Source organism: Brachyistius frenatus, unplaced genomic scaffold, assembly GCF_029030835.1.
Source record: "Brachyistius frenatus isolate BFR_SWC_R1_liver_20210118 unplaced genomic scaffold, ASM2903083v1 Contig_49, whole genome shotgun sequence".
NCBI classification, from domain to species: Eukaryota; Metazoa; Chordata; class Actinopteri; family Embiotocidae; genus Brachyistius; species Brachyistius frenatus.
Genome location: NW_027210648.1, coordinates 2,034,142 through 2,056,559, shown reverse-complemented (window position 1 = coordinate 2,056,559; position 22,418 = coordinate 2,034,142). Strand labels below are relative to the sequence as shown.

General features: G+C 39.2%; 1 protein-coding gene across 1 annotated transcript in view; it reads right to left on the bottom strand.

Annotated features, from left to right (window-relative positions):
• Nucleotides 1-15,065, bottom strand: part of tprg1 (tumor protein p63 regulated 1) — a 28,301-nt gene extending 13,236 nt beyond the window's left edge. Inside the window, exons 1-4 of the mRNA XM_069704059.1 lie at nt 14,978-15,065; nt 14,602-14,837; nt 9,940-10,031; nt 5,251-5,427 (exon numbers count right to left, since the gene is read on the bottom strand). Of these exons, the coding sequence (XP_069560160.1) occupies nt 5,251-5,427; nt 9,940-10,031; nt 14,602-14,817 (485 nt within the window). The 5' untranslated portion in view covers nt 14,818-14,837; nt 14,978-15,065. The remainder of the gene's footprint in view (nt 1-5,250; nt 5,428-9,939; nt 10,032-14,601; nt 14,838-14,977) is intronic.
• Between the last annotated feature and the right edge of the window lie 7,353 nt (nt 15,066-22,418).

Genomic DNA, 22,418 nt, shown 5'->3' with positions numbered 1-22,418 from the left:
GCTGATTTGGATTAATCTTCTTTGATCTGTCCCTTGTGAGTTCCCCTTCAACTTGCAGTTGACTTTCTGCCATACAAGAAGCATCCATTTACTCCATATTTGATTCTATCTGAGTGCGGCAGCACGAGCAGAAGTTTATCCAAAACACTTTATCAGCAACAGATGAGTAAGCAGCAATCAAGATGAGACAGTAATTTGCTTTTTAACACCTGTAACATCAAACTTGACTTATTAAACAAATAATAAATGCTCCTCTTCTTTTTTTTACTACTTTATCATTGTGGCTAACTGTGGGCCGGATCCCCAAAAGCTTCGGTTCACTGAGTGGGGATCCTTATGAAAATGAATGTGCTTCAGGATATTTCTCTTGTGCTTTATAATAAATAGAAAGTTTGAATGCTTTCCCCATTTTAAATACAAATATCTGCAACTATCTGTCTATACACTACAACAGCTCCAACTTTCACTAAATGCTCATTTGATTAATTATCCAACTAGATGTTATGCTGATGAAATCTAAAGCAGCTACTTTGTACTGACTGCCCTCTGCTGTTTAAATGCATTCGTTATTTTGGTTTGTACAGACTGCAGTGACATGACGAATGATTGTACAAAAACCAGACCTGAAGAATCAATGAAAACTGCACATTTCACTTCCTATCAATGTGTAAAACAATAATGAATAAATTCACTTGCATCAGTAAACAAATTGAACAAATGAGGAAGCATTTTAGTTAATAAAACTGATTAAAGTAGTTGAAGGTGAGAGTTAAAAAAAAAAAGGCATTATTCCCTCTGAAGCCTTATTCAGAATTAAAAAAAACAACTTGCATCTGATCTGATGAGAAACAGGAGAGCAGAGCTGGGATTATTTCCAACCTTCATAAATATATATATTTCTTACAACAGTTTTTGAAGCAACCTCTAGTGGGGCTTCTTTAAACCTCCACACCCAAATCTTTCAGACAGGAATAAAAAAAATAGATGATGTGCTGGGTAATTAGATTGTCTAGACAGTTTGGAAAGAAAGCACTTAAAATGCATCTTTCCCCACAGATGCTGAGTATGCTGTGCTTTTACCTGGAGAATGTGCGATGGAAGGAAAATAATCAGGACTAAAAATACTGACACTCCCTCAACAGTTTCTATTGGCACCATCGAGGTTTTGGTAGGCGGATGGGGCACACATTCGAGTGTACTGATGCCAAACAAGATGCTCCATAGAGGGAGTTTGGTGTTCTTTGTTGTGAAGAAGATGGTCTGGGAACACTTGCGGTCAATCGTTCAGAAAAGTGCTTTAAATCTCAATTCTGTAAATTTGATTATATTACTTCTGCTTTAAATAATTTATATGCAACGCAATCCAGCAAAATTGAGAAAATTCAAAGTATACTGTTGGCCTGAAATGTCTTCTCAAACACTGATGCGTTCATGTACAATCAAATGAAAGAAATTACTGCAAAACAAGCTGTAAACAATAAAGATGTACGAGGGATGTCTATGTAAATGTAACAACAATTGTACATTTAATGCAATTAACTGCCTCAGTGTGGTTTCTGCCAAAGCTGTAAAGATGCTTCATTTGTTGCAGCCCGTACAGTAAGGAGGCTTTCCAGCAGCAACTGTTGCAGACTGTGATCCTGTCATCACCCGTGACGACATCAAACAGATGAAGAAATGTGATGTGGCGTGCCCCTGCCTTGAACCGTCTCTACCAAGGGTGCACACTGACATCAAGTGGTCAGATGACAATTGTCAGCAGGCATATCCGGCTTTGACTTCTCACACTAATGAGCGTGAACGAATGTATTACAAAACCATGCGATAGTGACATTTAGCGGCAGTCAGTGAGCAAAGAATTGTAGGAATAAAATAGTATTCCATTACTTTATGAGCTTTTTGATAAATCATAACTGAAGGTCTTAGTATTTTCTCAGATGTCCAAAATGCAGTCAGGGGTAGGTGGTAGATAACAAAAACTACAGGAAATAGTCAAACTGCAAAGCACATAAACTCAAATATATGTCCAGAAAAACGCTGGAAAATTATTAAAAGAAACTAATTCAGAACTTGCTTGATAATTTTCATATCAATTTTTCCTCAGTATCAAGTAACATGTCTGTACATTGATGGGTTCATGACAAGCAGGAGCTTCTAATAACTAATTTGACATACTTTTACTGGTGCTATTGACCTCATGTTAACAAAAAGGCTGAAAATGGGGTTCAAAAGAGAATAAATAGCAGCCCCTATCTCTGTTGACACTACAAAATCACACTGATGAATGTTTTTCATTTGACATTATTGCCAAAAATATTTTCACACAAAAGCAGAAATTCACCTGGACAGAACAGACCCTTTCAGCTCCTTTTTTAGTTTGAGGGCCATTATTACAGCTGTCTCACCATAAAAATCAGGCAGCTGTTTTTACTCAAAAAAAGAAGAAAAAAGCAGGTTCCACTGTAGGCTTGTCATGTCATATTTAAAGGTGATAACATTTCAACTTTCAACACTCCTGTGTGGAAAATAGACTGTGATATGTTTTGTACAGTTTGCTGGCGAGCCCCTGCAAAGACAAACTTCAGTGCAATGAAACGTTTTAAGACGGCCTGAAGGAGCAACTTCAGTGTAAACGAGGCTGCTCTTCAGCAGAGTTCGGCCAGATAAGATACACAGCGAGTGAAGTCATTGGACAAACAAATTTGCCAGCATGCCTTCTTCCTTTGTGATATTTGAGAAAAAGAAGCAATCTGTTTATAAAAGGTCTGAATGAGGGTCATTTATTATAAAACACTCAATTTGGGAACATTTCAATAAAGACAAACAAAGATAAATAAAATAGTAATAAAGTGTACAAGGTAGTATATGAACCCATTTCATTCTCAAACATCGAAACATTGGCATACTACCTAAACCATCCAAGTTGTCAATATGAATCATATTGATGGCTTGTCGACTACAATGTTAACTAAATAAGAAAGCTGTCAGTGTTGTCAGTTACCTCGTGCACACCGATCAGCATCAGTGAGTGGGCAATACGGCACTTGCAATATCGGACTGTAAACTAGACACTGGTATTGCAATGATCAGGATATTATTGTATCAATATTAAATTTTTCTGATATCACAGTTATTGAAAATTCAGGTGTACAGAGACACCCCTAGTGCAAAGTCTCTGACACCCGCTCTCAGGAGCTGTCTCACATTGCTCGAACAAATCTCACACCAGATAAGAGATTAGTTACACAGGCTTTCTCTGCACACAGGACAGTGTGAACATCGGGCCATCAGCACAAACATTATCCCATTAATATTACAGAGAGGGCAAAGACACAGTTTGCGTGGCTTCAGCAGCCAGTAAAATATCACAAAACACCTTTCATCCATGTTGAATTTGGCCTTCTTCACTTTGCTTACATTTTCACATCCATCATGTCTATAAAAGTAGAACTTTTAAACCGATTAAGAGAGAGTCTGTCACAGGTCAGATTAACCAGACTCACCGATAACGTCTCCTTGTGCCACTGAATGGAACCCCTGATTTACTCAAATCCTAAAAGGCCGGTTGTCGAAGTCTTTAAGTTTAAAGTCTTGCACTTTAAGTTAAGTGCAGCTATCATGCAGCAGCAGGATCCAAACTGAGAGAGTAAAAGTCAGACAGCATATGTGGGGAGACATATAATTAAATATACACCACCACCATTTAAGTAGTCAGTTCCCTAAAGGTATTACTAAAATCTAAATTTTTTCCAATAAGATCTAGTGGTATCTATCGCTCAAGATAGTTTTTGTTTGTTTGTTTCGTAGATTTGAAGATGAATTGAATTTAGTCGTGATGATTCACTCATCATTCATTCATTTTTCAAAAAAAAATTAAAAATCTTACTCTCTACTGAAACCTCCCAGTTTCTCCTGTTGAAGTAAGAAAACCTCATTCAAAATACCCAAAAGAATGAAAAATACAGCTAGTTCGTCCTGTGGCTCATATAAAGTAATATAAAGACGGATGGATGTGATCTAAAAAAAAAAATCTGACACCATTGTTTATTTTTTGCATTTCTTTTTCATTTTTTGCAACTTTTAACAAACATCATTTCCCCAAGTAAACATGACACCCGAACACAAGAGAGGAAGCTTGTGGAGTCAGACTGGACGTGTTAAAACAGTCTGGACATGTCACTGGACTCGTTCCATCGCTAAGAATAATTTCAAAAAGTTTAAGCAACACTAACACAGCAGCTAATCTCCTCAGCTGACCTCCTAGTTTTCTTCTCTCATTGGTTGTGTGATGTGGAAACAAAGTTTCCTGCACAGTTACAGAAGTAGGGAAGCTTCATTTGCACATACACATGAACTTTACTGTAGATCAATTTCTGCCAAAAATAAGACGGAATGACCCAGACGAAAAAAAGAAGACACTTCCTGAGGGAGCGACAGAGAGGAAGACGAGGAGAGAAAGGGAGGGAGCGCTGAAGATGAGGACAGAGAGAGGAAATGTTTGAGGCTGCAGTCTTTCTTATTTGAAACCGTGTCTTTACTGTTGGACTCCCAGGTGGCTTTCACGAGGGTTTTATGTATAATTTAACGTAATGTGCAGAGATAAAACCTCCAATAAAGGCCACGCTCTCTAAGCTCTTCACAGCACATTACGTTTTATTCTTCAAATTAGTTTTAGTTGGTTTGGTATCCCCTGAGCCGTCTTTAAAAGGTTTAGATGAAAGGACTACATTAATTTTGCCACTAATCAGTTAAGTGACAGCTCCAAGTGACAGCTCTGCACTCCTTACCCCCGAAAACCTCTCCTCTCCACCACGCCTGCTTCATCCCCGTTTGCTCTCTGCATGGATTCACCACACACATCCTACATTCTTCATTACATCTTCAAATGTTCAAAATAAGATATGAAATTATCATATACTGGCCAAAAAAATGTGACTGCATGTTTTGCGGCAAATTTTAATGGTTAATCATGAGGCGAAGGGGATTTTTCTCACAGGGAATTTTGCTTTTGTCAAGCAAATTAGAGCACAGCGCAGATAATTAGGGATGATATTTGTAATTCTGAAGCAGTTCTTATTTTTTTTTTAATTACAAACTAAACCCCACAAAGAGTATTTTTTTGAAGTAGTGTCAGGAAGTGAGCTTCCTGGTTATGAATACCAGCCACAAATTGCAATGACTATAATGTTGAAAGCTGCAGGTTTTTAGGTAAACGGTAGGTTTATCGTTGAAAGAAACGAGGGGACTTACTGCAGTAGGGAGTGCTTCGGGAAACTGAAGGTGCCGTGAGCGATGCGGTCCATAAAGTTCAGCTGGATCCTCTGGATTTGCTCACAGCGGAACATGACGAAGTCGTACTTGACGACCAGGAGAGAGTTGTCCGTGATGAGAACGAGACGCTCCTTTTCATTGTTCCAGTGATCCACTCTGAAAAAAAACATACAGCGCACGAGACAGCGTTTATTTTCTTAACAAGAGCCATGACCAAAAAATACAATGTGATACCAAAGTCTGAGACCACATTAAACATGTCATACTTTATTATAACCCTGAAATTATCATAAAGTTTGAGGATTTCTAAAACATTTCAAAATACAAGACCTTCAGACGTAAAATAAAGAAGAAATATTTCAGATGGGGAAGATTGGTAAAGTAAATCAACTTGCAGCCAATGTTCACCTGTTAGAAATAGCGCTGTCTCCGGTCGCTAGCAGAACATTGCTTATTACCCAGCATTATTATAAGCAGTGGAAAACATGGTATCAGAGGTAAGGGAAGGAGTCCAAAATCCAATTGGTATTCTGAGAAAAAAAAAAGCATTAAATCATGGCTCGACTGAAGCTCTAGTGCTCTGAAACACTCTGCGGCAACTGGTTGAGGTGCATCCGAAGCACAAACAGACAGACCAAAAAGTGACCAATTCATCAAGTTTGTTCACTGTCAGATTAAAAAAAAAAAAAAAGCAACTTCATCATAGATACAGAATTTACTCTAAAAACAAAAAAAACAAGACACCAGATGTGAAAAGTCCTGTCAAAAAAAGGCTGTGTAGTGTCTCAGAGGACGAGTCTCTAAACCACTTCTTAAGGGAGGAAACAAGGCCAAACGCTTTGGGGTGGTTTAGACGTAGCAGCATTTAATAGTGGATGATGGAAAGAAAAGTCCTCTTTACTAATGAATCATTTTTTGTATATGTAGCAGTAACAGAGGGGTTAATGTAAGGAGACAAACAGGAGAAAACGATATTGCAGTTTTTTTTAAACCTTACAGTTTAAACAATAGGGAAAATGTAATGTGACCTGAACCCCACTGAACATTTACAGGAGACCTCCAGACTGAGGAAACATTCCTGACCTCACAGAAAGCTGGTTAGAACATCATGTTAATGCTCATTTTAGCCTTGCTGATCCCCATACTATCCACTTTGTTTATGTTAACCAAAAACAAAAGATGCCGACGGCTGCAGCCCCAAAATGTTTATAAGATATGAGAGATTGCATACTGAAGGGACTAAAATGTCTTGAATTTTTGTCATCCAGCAGATTGAGGCCAAGAGCAGACCATTTTATGCAAAAAGAAGAGTCCAAAAACATGTTGGCACTGACCAAAGTTTTATTGGGACTACTTCTTGTCCTGGAACAGTTTTTAAGCAGTGAGGGCAGCAGATGAGGGTTTTGTACTGGGTTCTGGGTTTTGTACCCTAATGGTTGAAATGCACTTATTGTAAGTCGCTTTGGATAAAAGCGTCAGCTAAATGAAATGAAATGTAAGATTACTGTCCTGCTGTACCTTCTGCCTCCTCAGGCTCAACTCCCCACTAATGTGTCACAAAAGCACTGCAAGTTGACCTCTCTAATCTTTCTTGTGAATACCCCGTGAGGGTCACAAACCTTATGTTGGGATCCACTGCAGTAGAGAGTGATTTTCACGCTGTGTATCAAAACCTTTGTGTAAGGTGTACTTCAGATGTTAAAATCCTGCAGGAGGTGATTTGGAGTCAACACAAGACATCTATTGCAACGCTGCTCAAGTATGTACAGTAAAAGTTTCACGATTTCCAAAAGTGCCCCTGGCTAAGATCATACAATATGCATGCAAGCATTTCTACATCCCAACATTTTTACTGACAAAAAAAAAGTAAAACAAAAAATAGTAAAGTCAAATGAACAAAAACATCTACAAAACCAAAGTCTGCTTCCTCTTGTATTGTCAAAACGTGTCCAGTTTTGTCCTATTAAATGAAATAACAAAAAAGCCTCAAATAACACACGCGCGCACGCACACACACACACACACACACACACACACACACACACACACACACACACACACAGCTTATTCATGGTGGCACAGATTCTCTCGGAGTGGTTCTCTTACGGCCCGCTGAGTCGGGCGCACGTGGCCGACTCAAAGTGAAACACTCTCGATAGCTGCTGGCAGCCGTACGCCAAAAAAGACGGTTCACTGAACAGCCAAGGCATCATGGGAAAGGTGAGGGGGAGGAGCTTGGACTGCACTAATGAAATGAGTTCGCCTCGAGTGGGCACGTGCGCCGTACAGCGGTGTTGCAGACGTCAGGACGGTGGGTGGGCGGGCTGACACGGAGAAGTGACAGGACAAACCTCTGCAGGACACACCGCAGGTTGCAATGAGACACGTTGGGCACCGTGTCAAACTACTCCCGCTTTCTGACCGCTGGCGAGGTGAGAAGAGTCTCTCGTGCTGTGTGGCGAGAAGCTACAGATAGCAGTCGATTAGCTTAGCTTAGCATGAAGACTTGGAACAGGGAGCAACAGCTAGTGTGCGTTTCTTTTGTTTCCACGCCAGAATTAAAAAAGAAGATTGATACCACTCCCATGTTTGTATGCTTACTAGCTCTGGCTAGACTTGGATTAACCCAACCTTTTTGCTGGATGTTGTGTTCGTACAACCACTTTTTGTTCCTTTTTAATACTGAACAACAACATATTCGAACACGTTATTTAACAAGCTGTTGACGTACTTGGTAGCTTTCTTACCTTTCGACAGCACTTGGCTTATAGGCAAAACAATCTCTTCAGTTAGCTTTTATTTTCTCTTAAAAACATGTTGATCCACCATGTACTGCAAACAATGGACGCTACTTTAAATCAAATCTATTTTGGTCGACATTACGTGATAATAACAGCACGTACTGTATTTTTCAAGAAAAAAATGAAGTGCTCATGACAAACACCATTTCAGAAAACACTTAAACAAAAGGGAAACTCTCGAACAAAGATCCACCATTATGGGCGCTGGTGCCTACCCCAGCATTGGGCTCCACTCTGGACCTTCACCGGGCCAACACAGAAAGGAAGGCTGACCCGCTCACATTCACACCTAATCAAGCTAACATACTGTAGGTGTCTTTGGCACTTGAAGAAAGGCCCACAGGACCTCCTCACTGAGGTGACGTTGGTAACCAGTGCACCACTGTGTTGCCCAGGAACAAAGAATAAAAACAAAACAGCATAATATCATAACATTAGTCACCAGCCTCCCTCGTGGAAATACAGCAGCAGATTCCCACAATTACCACACACATAATGCACTCTGTCTTTCGCAGGAAGTCCTTCAGAGGCTTCTGGAGGGAGGATAACAGCCGGCCGAATGTAGGACAGGCGTTAACGTGTGTTGGACAGAGCTGCATGTATTGGGATGCATTATTCATTTTCACATGGCCAGCCTTTTAAATGTTTCCTGAAAGCTTGTGCAGGAGTGATACAACCTGACATCTGCGCTTGGTAAATGTCCTGCAGTCACTTTATTTTTCTCTGCGTTAGATCACTGCCTGTGCCTTTACTTCGGCGTGATTCTAGAAGTTTCAGGGACTGTGATATTTGGCCGAGGACAAATGTATAGTACACATAACCTGTACAATAATAAATGCTACACGTGTAGAATTTAAGGCCTCAGGGCAGCACGTCATTGCAGTCACCCAGTACATACATTAAGGATGGATTGTGAATGAGCAGCACGTGATACTGTAAACTCACTGTACATTAACACACACAACATTATGAAAACCTTGTAGCAAGAGATTGTATGATGGTTGAGGAATTTCTAACAAAAACAGTATTAATAGTAACAGTTAATAAAGGTTCATTTTAATCTAGAAAAGAAAGCGTTTCAAAGAAAATCAATTAGTTGATTGACAGGAAATTAATCTGCAGCACATGTTTTGAGTTATTTTTTTAAGCAAAATACCATAATTTTATTAGTTTAAATGAGCTAAAATAGAAATATCAGCAAGTGTTTCAGCCTTCTGTGAGAGTAAAATAAATATCTTTGGGTTGTTTGGACAAAACAAGCTGATTTAATATGTCCGCTTGCGCTGTTGGACATTTTGATGGCCATCTCTGATTATTTTTTGACATTATATAGAACAAATCATGTGTCAATGACCTGAAAACACAAGTACGTGTAACATGTAAGACTGTGGGGTATATATAGCTAATCAATAAAAAGTCTAATTTATAATTAGTGGTTTACAATATCATATATCAGTTGAAATCTTCTAAAATAAAAAAAACCTACACCTGGGCAGGTGTCGACCAGTCCTTCTCTTTTCACAGGCTTCTGACTTGTTTGGATTTGTAAAATTTTATTCCTACTTTTTATTAAATTCCATTTGAGTTCTTTGAAATAAAATTATTACAATTCATGTTTGTTCTCCCTACCTTCGTCCATCTTCAACTCAGGTTGTGACAAAACAAATACGATAAAAACATTTTAAAAAATACTTAAAAATTCCTTAGATACATGTATACAACTACATTATCATGCATTACTAACTATTCATCACATGTTTGATACTGTTCCTGAGTGGTGCGGTTAAGGTAAAGTGTTGCCCCCCAAAAAAACGGCACAAGGATTGCACATGAAGTTGTGTAAGCGAACATGGTCTCATGAACTCACTCTGCCATCAGCCAGACGCTGCGAAAGCTGCCATCCACCTCCATATTCACCAGAGCTTCGACGTCTTTGATGGCCTGATTCAGAGTGCCAGGCTGAGGAGAGAGAAATGCACGGGTGTCACTTTCTAATGTTCCACTGTGACAATCACAACGTATTCATATCACAAAGCTTAAGGGGTAATCTTTGAGGCAGATGTGCAGCTGGGACTGGTAAAATGTCACCACGTCTGTGTGTCAGACAAATTCACAATCAACAGAAAACATGGAGCCGGGGCATGTGGAAATCACTGCAAATGAAGAAAGCTGAGCATGTAGAAATCTGAGTAACTCAGGTATTCAAGCACACAGGGGGAAGCTTCAGCGCATAATACTCTGCACATTCAAACTGTCAGCTACGAGCGTTTCTGTTTTCCACTGCTATTGTTATGTGTTATTATTTCAAGGCCAAGTTGGAGAACTTAAAAAGATTAGGAGTTCACATTGAGGGCTCCTGACAGCCTTACTGTAATCTGAGGCTGGTGCTGAGCTGGTCGGGCAACATGGGCTATATGGCTGATTTCCCAACTGCAAGTCAGTAAAACAGGCCTGTAATAAATAGTAACTTTGTGACGCTGATAATATTCAGTCGATTGTTGGAATATGTAGATGTTTGGGATTTTAAATGATCTGACATTTCAGCCAAAATGTTTATATAGAAACAAACCTCTTTGACAAAGCTCCTTTACATCTGGTTATATCAAAGTTATTTACTGAACAAATCATGGTTCAAATGAAAAATAGCCAAAATGTACAGTCGCTTCAGGAAGTATTCAGACCCCTTCACTTTTTGCACACTTTATAGCCTTATGAATTTAATTTTAATTTAATAAAATTCTCCCTTAAAAAAAAAAAAAAAATTTCAGACATTTTTATCAAGAATCAAAACCTCAAATCTCTCATGTATTCTACAAGCTCGGCACACCTGGATGTGGACAGTTTCTTCCTTTCTTCCTGGCAGGTCCTGTAACCATCTGTCACACTGGACGGGAAATGTCTGTAAACTCAGCTCTCTCACCAGATATTATACGGGGTTTAAGTCTGGGATTTTGCCGGTGCTACTCGAGGACAGTCAGAGATTTGTCCCAAAGCCCCTCCAGCATTATCTTAGCTGTATGCTGAAATGTGAACTGTCACCCCAGTCTGAGGTCTCTGTATTTGGCTACATTTAACTGTCCCTCAGTTATGACCAGCCTGTCAGTTCCTGCTGCTGAGAAGCACAACATGATGCTGCCACCACCATGCTTCACCTTAGTGATGGTCTTAGCACGCAGTGAGGAGTGCCTGGTGTTCACGAGGAATAGTGCTCCGAGTCCTGAACAAAGAGTTCAACTTTGGTCTCATCAGACCAGAGAACCATCTTCTTCATGCTCTCAGACTGAAATGCTTCACTTGGCTGTCTCAACAGGGGCAGCACCACCTCCACGGTGGCATTCAGGGAATGTCAGGGGGGCTTGAAGACATTTTTTTTTTCAAAGGGAGTAATTTATAAGAGGACGTTGAAGTAATCTGGTTCCGCTAGACTATTGCTCTGCTCAGGCGAGGCCTTCAGTTTTAATTTCAATCGCAGCTTTTTATTGTTTTATATTGAACTACGTGCTCCGGTGCTTCAGGCGTGTGCCTGAAAGAGTGTCCCTCAATTCTTCAAATGTGTGTCGTGTACTTTTGCGTGGCGAACGTTCAAAAGCAGGGAGCAACGGTGCTTTCTAGACAGGGAGCGAAAGTTACTGAGTTATTTCAGTGACCATTGTGGGTTTTTCTTTCTTTAACAGAAGGGTACCAACACTTTTGTCCATGTGTGCATATATTCATTCATTTCTATGCTGTAAATATGTCTACTCGTGTTTTATATGTCTATTTATTTCTGTCCGTTTTGTTTTTTTTGACGCTTCCTTGTATGTGTTAACATGCATGGCCAATAAAGTGATTCTGATCCTTTGTTAGATCTTTTAACAGGGTTGCCAACAACCAAGCTTTCGGTGTGAAACACCAGCTTTGTCTGAGTCTCAAGTAAGTCTCGAGCCAAATACGAAGAAGCATCAAAGCCCCTCCTTTACGGGAAAAAAAACTTGGCTTATCAGGCATTTTTTCTGAACGTCACACCTTTTGCACATTTCAGCACCAACATTGATCCAAAACATTACAGTGAGCACAAAATATACAGATTACGTGCTCAAGTTGAGTTGCAAACAAAGACCTGTCTGTAAAATATTATTAATGAGACTCCCTACTGAATGTGATGTGGGTTTTGACAAAACATGCACAGGACCAGAGGTTGTGTATTGTTGCTTGCAGCTGTTTGCAGGAGTCTTTCCTCTGAGAAATACCTGCAGCTTCACACAGCAGCAGGATCTCATCTCCAAAGTGAGAGAGCTGTGTGCATAAGTGCACGTGGAACAACAGCGATAACTTTATTAATCATTCAGAACTGTTGATTCCCAACACAGAGAAAGGCCTGGTCAAAGTATAATGGGAAATCACAAGCTGTACTTTTCTAACCTTTAACCAGCTGAGTTGTCACACAGTCACTTTAACAGTTAAATCGTTTGTTATACAGCCGCCGTCCTCAGGTTGAGTGCTGAGCTTCATCTCAACTGTCGGGACATTTTTATTTTACTGTCAGTAAAAAGTCTGATTCGTTTAGCAAATTCAAACATATTTTATTGTCAAGTTCATTATTATTCCCATTTTTCCCCCCCAAGATATTTGCAGTAGTGATTACTGAATCATTATTGTGTGAAGGGATGTTTCCCATAACTCTCTAATCGCTTCAGTAACTAATAAAATATGACAACGGGTATCCTGGTAACAATAAAAACACATTTAATTGTACTCTAAGTTGTTCTAGTGAGATAAATTATCATCACACGTGAAAATTATTTTTAGTTTTTACAAAATCATAAATAAATGATTGTGTGAGCAACACAGACAGGGCTCTTAATTATTAATGAATTATTTGGGGTATTATTGTGCTGTGAGACTTCAGCCTTCACAGAAGTGAACTTTCTTCCCCTCAAGCAGACAATGCCACATCTCCTTCTAGGCTTTTTAAAGGACAAGTTCACCCAAACTTCTCAGCTACATGACTGTTTTCTAAAGAAACTCTGGTGGTAGACGATCTATCCTTCCAGCTGTTCATGCTATCTGTGGAACAATTAATAAGAATGCTTCTTGTTTGGTGTCAAATTACTACATTCTGATTGGCTGCTGTTTGTGATCATTAACGAGACCAAACGACATGTTCGAGGAGGACAATTACTCCATATTTTAGATGATGGTGTGGTGGTAAGCGACCATTATAATGGATAAAAAAACTAGTTGAGAAACACTGTTCCAAACACATCTCAAGGATTATCAAAACAGGAACAAAAGACCAGCTGAGATTTTCACAGCAAAACATCTGAATAGTTTAGTAAATGAGAGATTTCAGTTTTTGATTTTTAAGAAATTTGCAAAAATTTCAAAAAGCATGTTTTCACTTTATCATTTTGGGTTATTAGGTGTAGTACACTTGGAAATCATGTTAATTTTATCAATTTAAAATTACATTGACCTGACATTAAAGTGTGTAAAACTGAAGGGATCTAAATACTTCTTAAAAAGTGATTACATATACACTATATCAGTTTAAAAAACAGTCAGTTTATCAGTCTAACACGAGTTTAATCAACACCTAAATCTACATAAACGTATCTAAAGTAGTCAAAGTAGATTTGATTTCAGTTGGTATATCAAAATAAATGATTCATTATTTACCAGTGAAGGAGATATTCAGATAACCATTGTTTTGTTTCTTTTTTCTAGAAGTAAATTCCCTGGTTATATTTGAAAAAGTCAGAAGGTCTTAAAAATACTTCACATCGTTCATCCTCAAAGACTCTTCTTACCATCTGAATGAAAAAACAATCCTCACTGTTAATTAACTTGTAGAAAAACCAATGGTTAGCGTCTGACCTAAGGGGCACAAACTGGAGCTCCTCCCAGACAGCTAAATGATTCTGGCCCAGTTCTTGTCCACATAGCACATTCAGTGATGGCTCATCTGCGGGCCACTTCTGGCTGCTAACTGTCAGCCACATATAGGTTATAGATTAGCCAAATCTCAACCTCAAATTAACCAAATAAACCACAGGTGGCCGACCTGGGCCAATCAGTACCAGCCAAGGGCCATGCTCCATGACTAATGTGAGCCTGATGAGTTATTGAGCTATCTGGGGTCCTCACAAACTCATCAAGTAGAAGCAGCAGCCAAATGCAGTGAAAACTGTAGTTAGAGGAGGCAGACAAACTGAAACAGGAGTGGAGGTAAAGTAAAAGCTACCAAAAACCAAACCACTCTTCAACTATCAGCAAAATTCTACCCCGAATAGAAAGTTTTCAGTCTACAGCACTTGACTTAATTACATTTCATTGGCTGCAAGTTTTTATCAAGCAGAACTGATGAAGTTTTTACCCGCCGAATTGATACAACTTTTTTTTTATTTATTTTGTTAGTTATTTTTTTTGGTATTATTATTATTTTGTAAAGTGATAGGTAACTCTGGTCCACACTCCAATACAGTAGGTTGCGGTAATGCACCTTTCGTTGGATATAAAACTTAAAAGAAGAAGAGGAAGAAGTTTTTACCCTCAACACGAAGTACTTCCTGACTTTAAACTGCTCCAGATACGACTCCATGGAGAGCTCCCCGCACCGCGACACGGCCGCTTCCCCCTCCGCCGGCCGCTCCTCGGCGTCCTCTGTGCGGCCAGCAGCTGGCTGAGAGTCCGCCGGTCCGGAGGAAGAAGAGCTGATCTGCTGCTGCTCTTCACGTGTCGCTCCTTCCTCTTCTGCGTCCGCCATGATGTGGCTTCACAACACGTCTGTGAAAAAGATCAACAATACTAATGTGTCGTGGAGTGTCAGTCAGCACGTGCCTCCGGTGATAAATAAACGACTTCCCCAGTAACGAAACCTAAGTGGAGTTTCTTTCAGGAAGTGATAGTACAGAGGGTTTACTTACCACCAAGCAACCGGCAGCAGTGGATGTTAAAAGGCAAATAAAGAGGTGGAGGCAACAGGTGTATCACTTCCTCCTTCACTCGTCCAACAGGTCTGATAACCAGTCAAGCCGACCAAGGGACAAAAATGTTGACAACCCACAGTGCTTTGTGCTTCCTGTCACCTATAAATTTCTTCCAACTACAGTGAGCACAGAGACATATGAAAGCATCCAAAACACAGTCAAACAAATAAAAAATTGTTTTTTAAAAACACGTTTTTTGTCTTTGTCCGATTAGGGACATTTATTTAAACTGAACTTTATACAAAAACATTAAGCCACCCGAGCACGACGTAAACTTAGATAATGCCTTGAAATTAGATTTAGGGAGAGAGACCCTCTACAAATGTTTATCTGTAAGTGTTTTGAATGACAACATTTACATGGTTTTTTTCCCCGTGGATGACGATGACATGAAATTTGTATAATGGCAGGAACATTTCACAAATTTTTGCAGGAAGTTGAAATATGTCAGCCAATATTTGTTGTTACTGATTACTGTCAGGGAAGGTGATTCCCAAGTTGTTGTTTTTTTTTTACGAGTATACTTCTTTATGCTTTCTGGAGGTCAAACCAGGAGAGACTTAAACAAAAATGAACCTCTCTTATAAGCCAAAGTTAACTAGACTGGATTCATATCAGGCAATGTGTATTTCTGATTTCAATCAAAAGGATCAGGACTGAAGAGTTGTGGCTTAGGTTGTATTTTTAGCCATACTGGCAAAAAAAAAACTTGCTGTTGCCTAGATTAACCGAAAAGATTTGTTGACTCGACGGTCTTTTGTAACACACAGTTTGTACTGCTCATGAAAGATTTAGCTTGCTTTGAATTTCCTCTCTCAAGTGTATGTTCCTGTCTTGACATTTTCCTAAAATACCAGTGAATGGCATTCATGATTCAGCTGGACAATAACACAATCAATCAATTGTAGGTTGAACCAGATCACTGAAAGCGAATAAGACTTTTTCCTCCCACAAATCCTTGAATAGCATCACCATTTAAACATCAGTCTGCGTGTGCGTTAATGTTTTCTGACACAGCATACCGTTCAGGCCAATCATTCCAAATCACTGCTCTGTCAGGGAGCTCTTCCAACGTCTTGTCAGGAGTTTAAAACCAATCCAGTCGTAATCTGCAGCCGTCAAAGAAATGTAGACAGATTTCTAAAGGCGTGCTTTCTGCATGGTTGCTTAGCTACTCCCACGGACTGCAGGCTGAGATTTTCCATGCTCTTTAGTGTTGTGTGAATGGCCAGTAGCTTTCAGTCCAGATCTCATTTGGGTGGGTTTTTTTTTTGGTCTGCAGTCAAGTAATTAGTTCTAATCAATCCGGAGCTTCTTTGCTTCAGTGATGGGTTAATAATGAATTTTCTGAAAATTTGGCTCAAATAGAAGCACTGGTGCAAGAATTTCTTCAAAATCCCCATTAAATCTTTATCTATTGCTCCTTTTATTTTGAATCTGTTTGAATCTGCAAACTAAAAGTCCAGAACATAATTGAATCCCAGACCTGGTGGTTTAAAGGAAATATATCATGGGATTTCTGCTACAACAGGCTTTATATAAACCAGTGAACTTAGAAACCCTTTACCCTGTGACGCATCACATCATTCGGAGGAGCGGGGATAAGAATAATCCATATTATTGTATCTAGGCCAAGTAATCAACATTGCATATCTGGAAATGTTCACTGTTGCCAAGCTGTAAGCATTTCAATTGGCACTACTATACATCTCCTTAAGTTTCTGATCCAGCCTCTCCATGCAGTTTTTTGGGGCTCTCTAAAGACATACATGTTTATCAGTGCTGAAAATGATCATGAATTAATAATAGGTTAAATAATACATATCATATTTCGGTGGATGTTTTGGATGAAACACAGCATGTAGTGCATTATAATGGCATGGTGAGTAATGCAGCATGTGTTCTCCTTTGTGGCGAAGTGCAGTTAATGTTCAGCAGTAACCTAATATTATGTGGTATATTTTGCAGCCTGTCTCAGATGGTTTGGTGTGTTTGATGTGGTACTGTAATGTCAAGAAATCACAGATAATGTACCAGCACATGGGTTCATCTTGTAGCCACCAGTTGTTTCATAGAAATAATGTTTTGTTCATAATTTTGACATAGCAATGGGTCTTGATACAATAATACCCATGAGCACCAGGCCCTGTTGCTATGGAGAAGAAACTAGTCACAGATATGAGTAAGAAAAATATGAAATTCAAAACACTTTGTCACTGCAAGTGTAAACCAAACATGGTAACATATAAAAACTGATATTAAATTCAAAAGTTAACCGATTTAAGCAGTACGTTGCTTTTTGAGTTTCCTTAACAACATAATATTTAATGGGCGAGCTTTAAAGATTGAACACTCAAGATTTAAATCTGGTAATTGAATGTTTCTTGCCAAAATGTACCTTGAGAGTTGTAATTCTTCAAAAATAGCATGCACACTAATTCGTAGATTTGACTTTTTATCAAAGAACCAAATATATTTGTAACACGTTTAAGATTATTTGTGCTGAGGATCTATTTGAGAGTTTCATGCCAATCATAACTGTAGAAGTGCACCCACATTAAGGCTGCTAAAACTTTCCAAGGTAATGTTCATTTTCACTCCCACTACTCTGTTTATCACCAGATTACAGAGCGTTTTAGGCTCCTATAGCTCACTGTTTTGGTTTTACACTTTCCTGTTCTGGGCCTCTATCTTGATGTAATTTTGGCCACACACACCTGCTCTAAAAACACGTTCCACTTCCTGCCCAGCAGCTAGCTTGTGAATGGAGCATTTACTGTATGAGCATGAATATACATACAAGCTGGATGAAAATAAAAAAATTACTCAAAATGAATGCCATTGTTGCTTTTTATGTCAGTTTTGTGTTTCATAAGGGAACTAATGTGAAGAGGTAATAATTCCAGCAGCAAATGTAATGCGAATTTCAGCTGAATTTTTCTACAATTGGCAAAATAAAATGCTAATTATTGCCTGTTTCTGTAATGCGAATTAGCAGTTTGTTTGTGAAGACAAACAGCTAGTGGTGTTAATTCCCCAGGAGGTGTCATCAAATGTGAAAGCAATGGGAATACATGACTAAAACAGTCAGTGTCAAACACTGAATTGTACTTTGGTACATTTGGTTGGCTGAGCGTAAAAAACGTTTGTTTTCATTTCGTATCATTTAAAAGTCTACTAGTAAATTATATGCTTTTTAATGACCTTTTCCCTGTCTGCTGGGATGCCTTTTCTGTAAGATATTGACAGATATATTATTCATAAATTGAAATTGCATTTCCCCATGATTGGCCACCTCTGAACACAGATGTAAGTTCTGTCAATCCTCTGTGATATAACATCAGTTGACTTTACAGTTTAATAACATACAAACAAACATGTCCGGGGGCATCCACCCTTCAACCTCAATGCTCTTGGTGGATGGAGGTAATTCAATTATGTCCCAGCATGTTTTTGTTTGTTTATCCATATCGCAGCGAAGCTTGATTTAACTCTCCTGGGATAACACACGGGATCAGCAGATGCTGCGCGGACCTCTGCGACCCCGTGAGCTCCACAGTCATGATCCCTGTGTGTGTGTAGTGGTTTGCTGAGGCGTAGCAACACTGGCAGCTTCTTTTTCCCCTGCTTAGCCCATGAGTAATGCTCAAACCAGAGCGCGGGGGCAATGCCATGAGGGTTCATTAACTCAGCTGAAGCCTGATGAGCTGGAAAACTCCTAACCTTCAATGTTTTAGCCCAGGACAATCTCCAGAGGACTACAATTTCACCCAGCATGGTAGATGGACAGACTCAGAGTGAAGGTTTTTGTTTTCTTATTTTTCACCACTGACAAACAAAGAACAGAAAAACTGACCAGAAATAAAGGTGCTTTATCGTCACTGCAGCTGTATGAGCTCCATGATTTGAATAGTATGCAAAGCAGTATCAGGTTACGTATTGCTTTATGAAGGGAACATTTCTTTTTGATATGATAGGTATGTTTTTTTGATCAGCCACAGTCGCTCTTCAACTTCTAATTTTGACTTAATTTTTGCATTTCAATTGAACTACATTTAATACTGTCAGACAGTCAAGTTCACGACAGTGTATTTGTCAAGAGTTGACAGTGATGTGGCGTGGGAGAGCTGCACATATTGACCGTGAGCTGACCAGAGTGTTTACTACCCAGAGGCTCCACTTCCAGATGACTGCAGACAACTGTTTCACTTGACCTTGGTCGATAAGACCAGCCGGCTGAGACCTGACCTGTCGGGTACGGTTCATGAGGACGTTTTAGGTCAATGATGGAGTTTCAAGAGAGTCTGTCTGGTGCCTGGCAAGCTTGAAGGTGATATTACACATAAATCAGTATGACAGTGGGCTGTCATTTCTCAGAGATAAAAGGTTTAGGTCCTGACCCTTCTGTCTAGATCTAAGACAAAGTTTCACATGAATGGGTTGTGGTTCATCGGCTAAGGGATGACCAGTAAAACTACAGCTGGGTACAACTTGGAGTACTTCAAAATAGCAACTAGAAAAACAAAACTGTATTTTAAAAGTTTAGTTTGGTTAAAGGAATAGTTTTGCTGGTGCTAGTTTGATGTTAGAGGTGGTTAGCTCAGGCTAGCATATCAGAACAGCTAGGCAGGTTTTATAGAAAGTACAAAAATAGACCTACTAACATTTTTAGCTGCGGTTGCAGCGATCGAATGGTGATGACAAGACAAGGAACAAGAAAATCATCTGCAACAGATCACCGGTCACCAAGACAGAAAAACAACAAGGTATCCCTGTGAACTTCAAGGCAAGGCAGTTATCTTAACTTAGCATAAAGACAAGAAGCGGGAAGAAACAGTTTGTCTGGTTTTGTCTAATGAAATGCTCCCCATCGTATTCACAACCTCAGACCTGGGAATTTAATCAGAGCTCTGAGTTCTTCAGCTGTGACGTATTTGATGACATTTTCAGAAACCGCAGCGGCCATAAGAACATCTGTAGTTGGGTGGTTAGTTATTATATCATAATTTAGTTGTACAGAGTTTTTCTTCGTGACTGAATAGGTCAAAGGAAAATGTTGATGTTGTTAGCCTCTGTGGCTTTTATGGTGCATTAAGCAACCGGTGAGTTCCAGCCTCCGAGCGGGAAAATGTACCTGAACGCCTGTCAAACCTGAAACAAGCGACGAGGACAGTCAGAGGTTTTTGAGCTCTGAGAAGTAGCTTATTACCGGTCATGGCATCGTTTGTGAGGACAGGAAGAGATATCATTCTCAGCGCAAACAAAAGTCAATGCGTGGTTCATTTGGGTCCATTAGGGCATTATATTGTGACGTTTAACATTACTTTGCAATTGCTTTGATAAATTCATTACAATTACTGCAACCCACAGAAATGATGCCGGTTAGAAAACATTTAACTTGCTGCTACTTTGCTTGGTTAACGTTACTTTGTTGCGACATACAAACGGAACAAAAGCAGGCAACATAAAACCCGTCGTGAACTTAACCGCCTGAACGCAGCATGAGATGCCATCCAGGTTGGCGCAGCATTAGTGTTGTCACCAATGAACCACTTGAACGCCGCCAAGCACAACTTCACATGTTGTACACAAAATAACGAGTTGCATTTGAAGGGAGCAAAACTTCATAACACTCTTACACATCACTAATAAGATAACTAGCTATTTAGCACATCAACAATTCTTTTGCAACCATTGTGAGTTCAGTGATTTGTTTTAGAGTTTTTAAATGATATCATTTAGGTACACAAGCAGCTAAGTTGGAAACATTGTATTTCTGAGTTTGAATTGGGTTTTTGACAGCTCGATATCTCCAAGTATTTACAGGAATACAACTGATTCAGCTTATCAGAAAACAGCCTCACACTGTTTGTGTCAGGTTTTACTCAATCAACCATTCTAAATATCCAAAAGTACATAATTTCAGCTAACTGGTGACTACAAGGCTGCTATTAGAGAAAACTATCTCAGCATAGTGAGTGAACACACACAAGTCAGAGTAATATTTGGTTTGAGTGTTACATCGTGTGTGACTGCAGCTTGAGGTTGTGGCAACTCAACATTAAGCAGATTTCTTTACCATGACAGAGTCAAGCTTGCCATTTTCTGTTGCTTCAGTATTCACGATTTACTTTGCTCAGCTAACCGTCGACTGTCACCTATACATTTATAAGTGTCATTGATCTCTCATCTTGGTAAGAAACTAAATAGGCATATTTCCTAAAATGTTTTTCACAAAATGTTTGTTAAAAATACTTTTGTCAGGCTGTTGACCCTTTTGGCCCATGTTGATCTTTACTGCTGCTTTAAATGTCATAAATTCAGTATTGCAAAGTTCAAGAAAGGAAATGTTTTTTTCAGCACAACCTGGGCTGTCAACTGAGGTTTGAATTTATAACATTTTACCCATTTGTAAACACAAAGAAACCTCGGTGTGTTTCAGCCCAGTTGGCCTCAGGTTACAGACAACAGAGTCAAATGAGGATCAAATATTACAATTTATATTATCTAAATCATTACATTTTACTGAGACCATCACCAAGTCTAGAACACATCAATCAAGGAGGCTGAATTTAAAATGTTATTTTGAAACTGCAAAAAAATCATCATCTGACCCTCTCTTGAAGAGTTTTTATATTTTTCTCACAGACAGCATCCCACAACTGTAAAATAATTTGTGCTTATAAATCAAATGTCCACACATCAAAGGCAGGACAGTGCAGTACTGCAGCATGGGAACACAATGCACAAAGAGCGGTCAGCCGGTATAAGCCAGAGGTGGCACTGGTCTTCAGCAGCATGAGCTACAAACTCAACATGCTTACAGCGCAAAGCAAATGCAAACAATGTGACTTCACTTCAAAATATGATTCCTTTACTCATCCACAGCCTGAGAAGCAGCAACAGAAAGAGAATAACCACGTTTAACACTAAAGAGGAGATTTACATGTCCGTGTTAATCTCTAACATAAAATTTGCTAAGCACAGGAGCCGTAGGTTTTCAGACGAAATACCTCAAATATCCAGTGGAAGTTTACTTTGAAACGGCAAAACACAGTGCAGTACAGAAGCATACAACATGTTTCTATATCTACAGTCTTGATACATTAAACCCTATAAGTCTCAATGTAGCATTCATCACACTTTGTTTTGTAAATGTCAAAAATATATTTAGATTTTGTATTGTTTTATTTTCATCTTACGACTGTCACTGTGTGGAGAGCTTTATATAAAAGGGCTGTGAGATTTGAAACTACCAGTTATGCTTGAAAAAGATCTTTGGGTCTGTCACCTGTGAAAAAGTGTTCTTGGATGTGTGTACCCTTGTTTTCTTACAGCACAAACAAACAAACATTCAAGGACAGCAATGCCTCAGAGT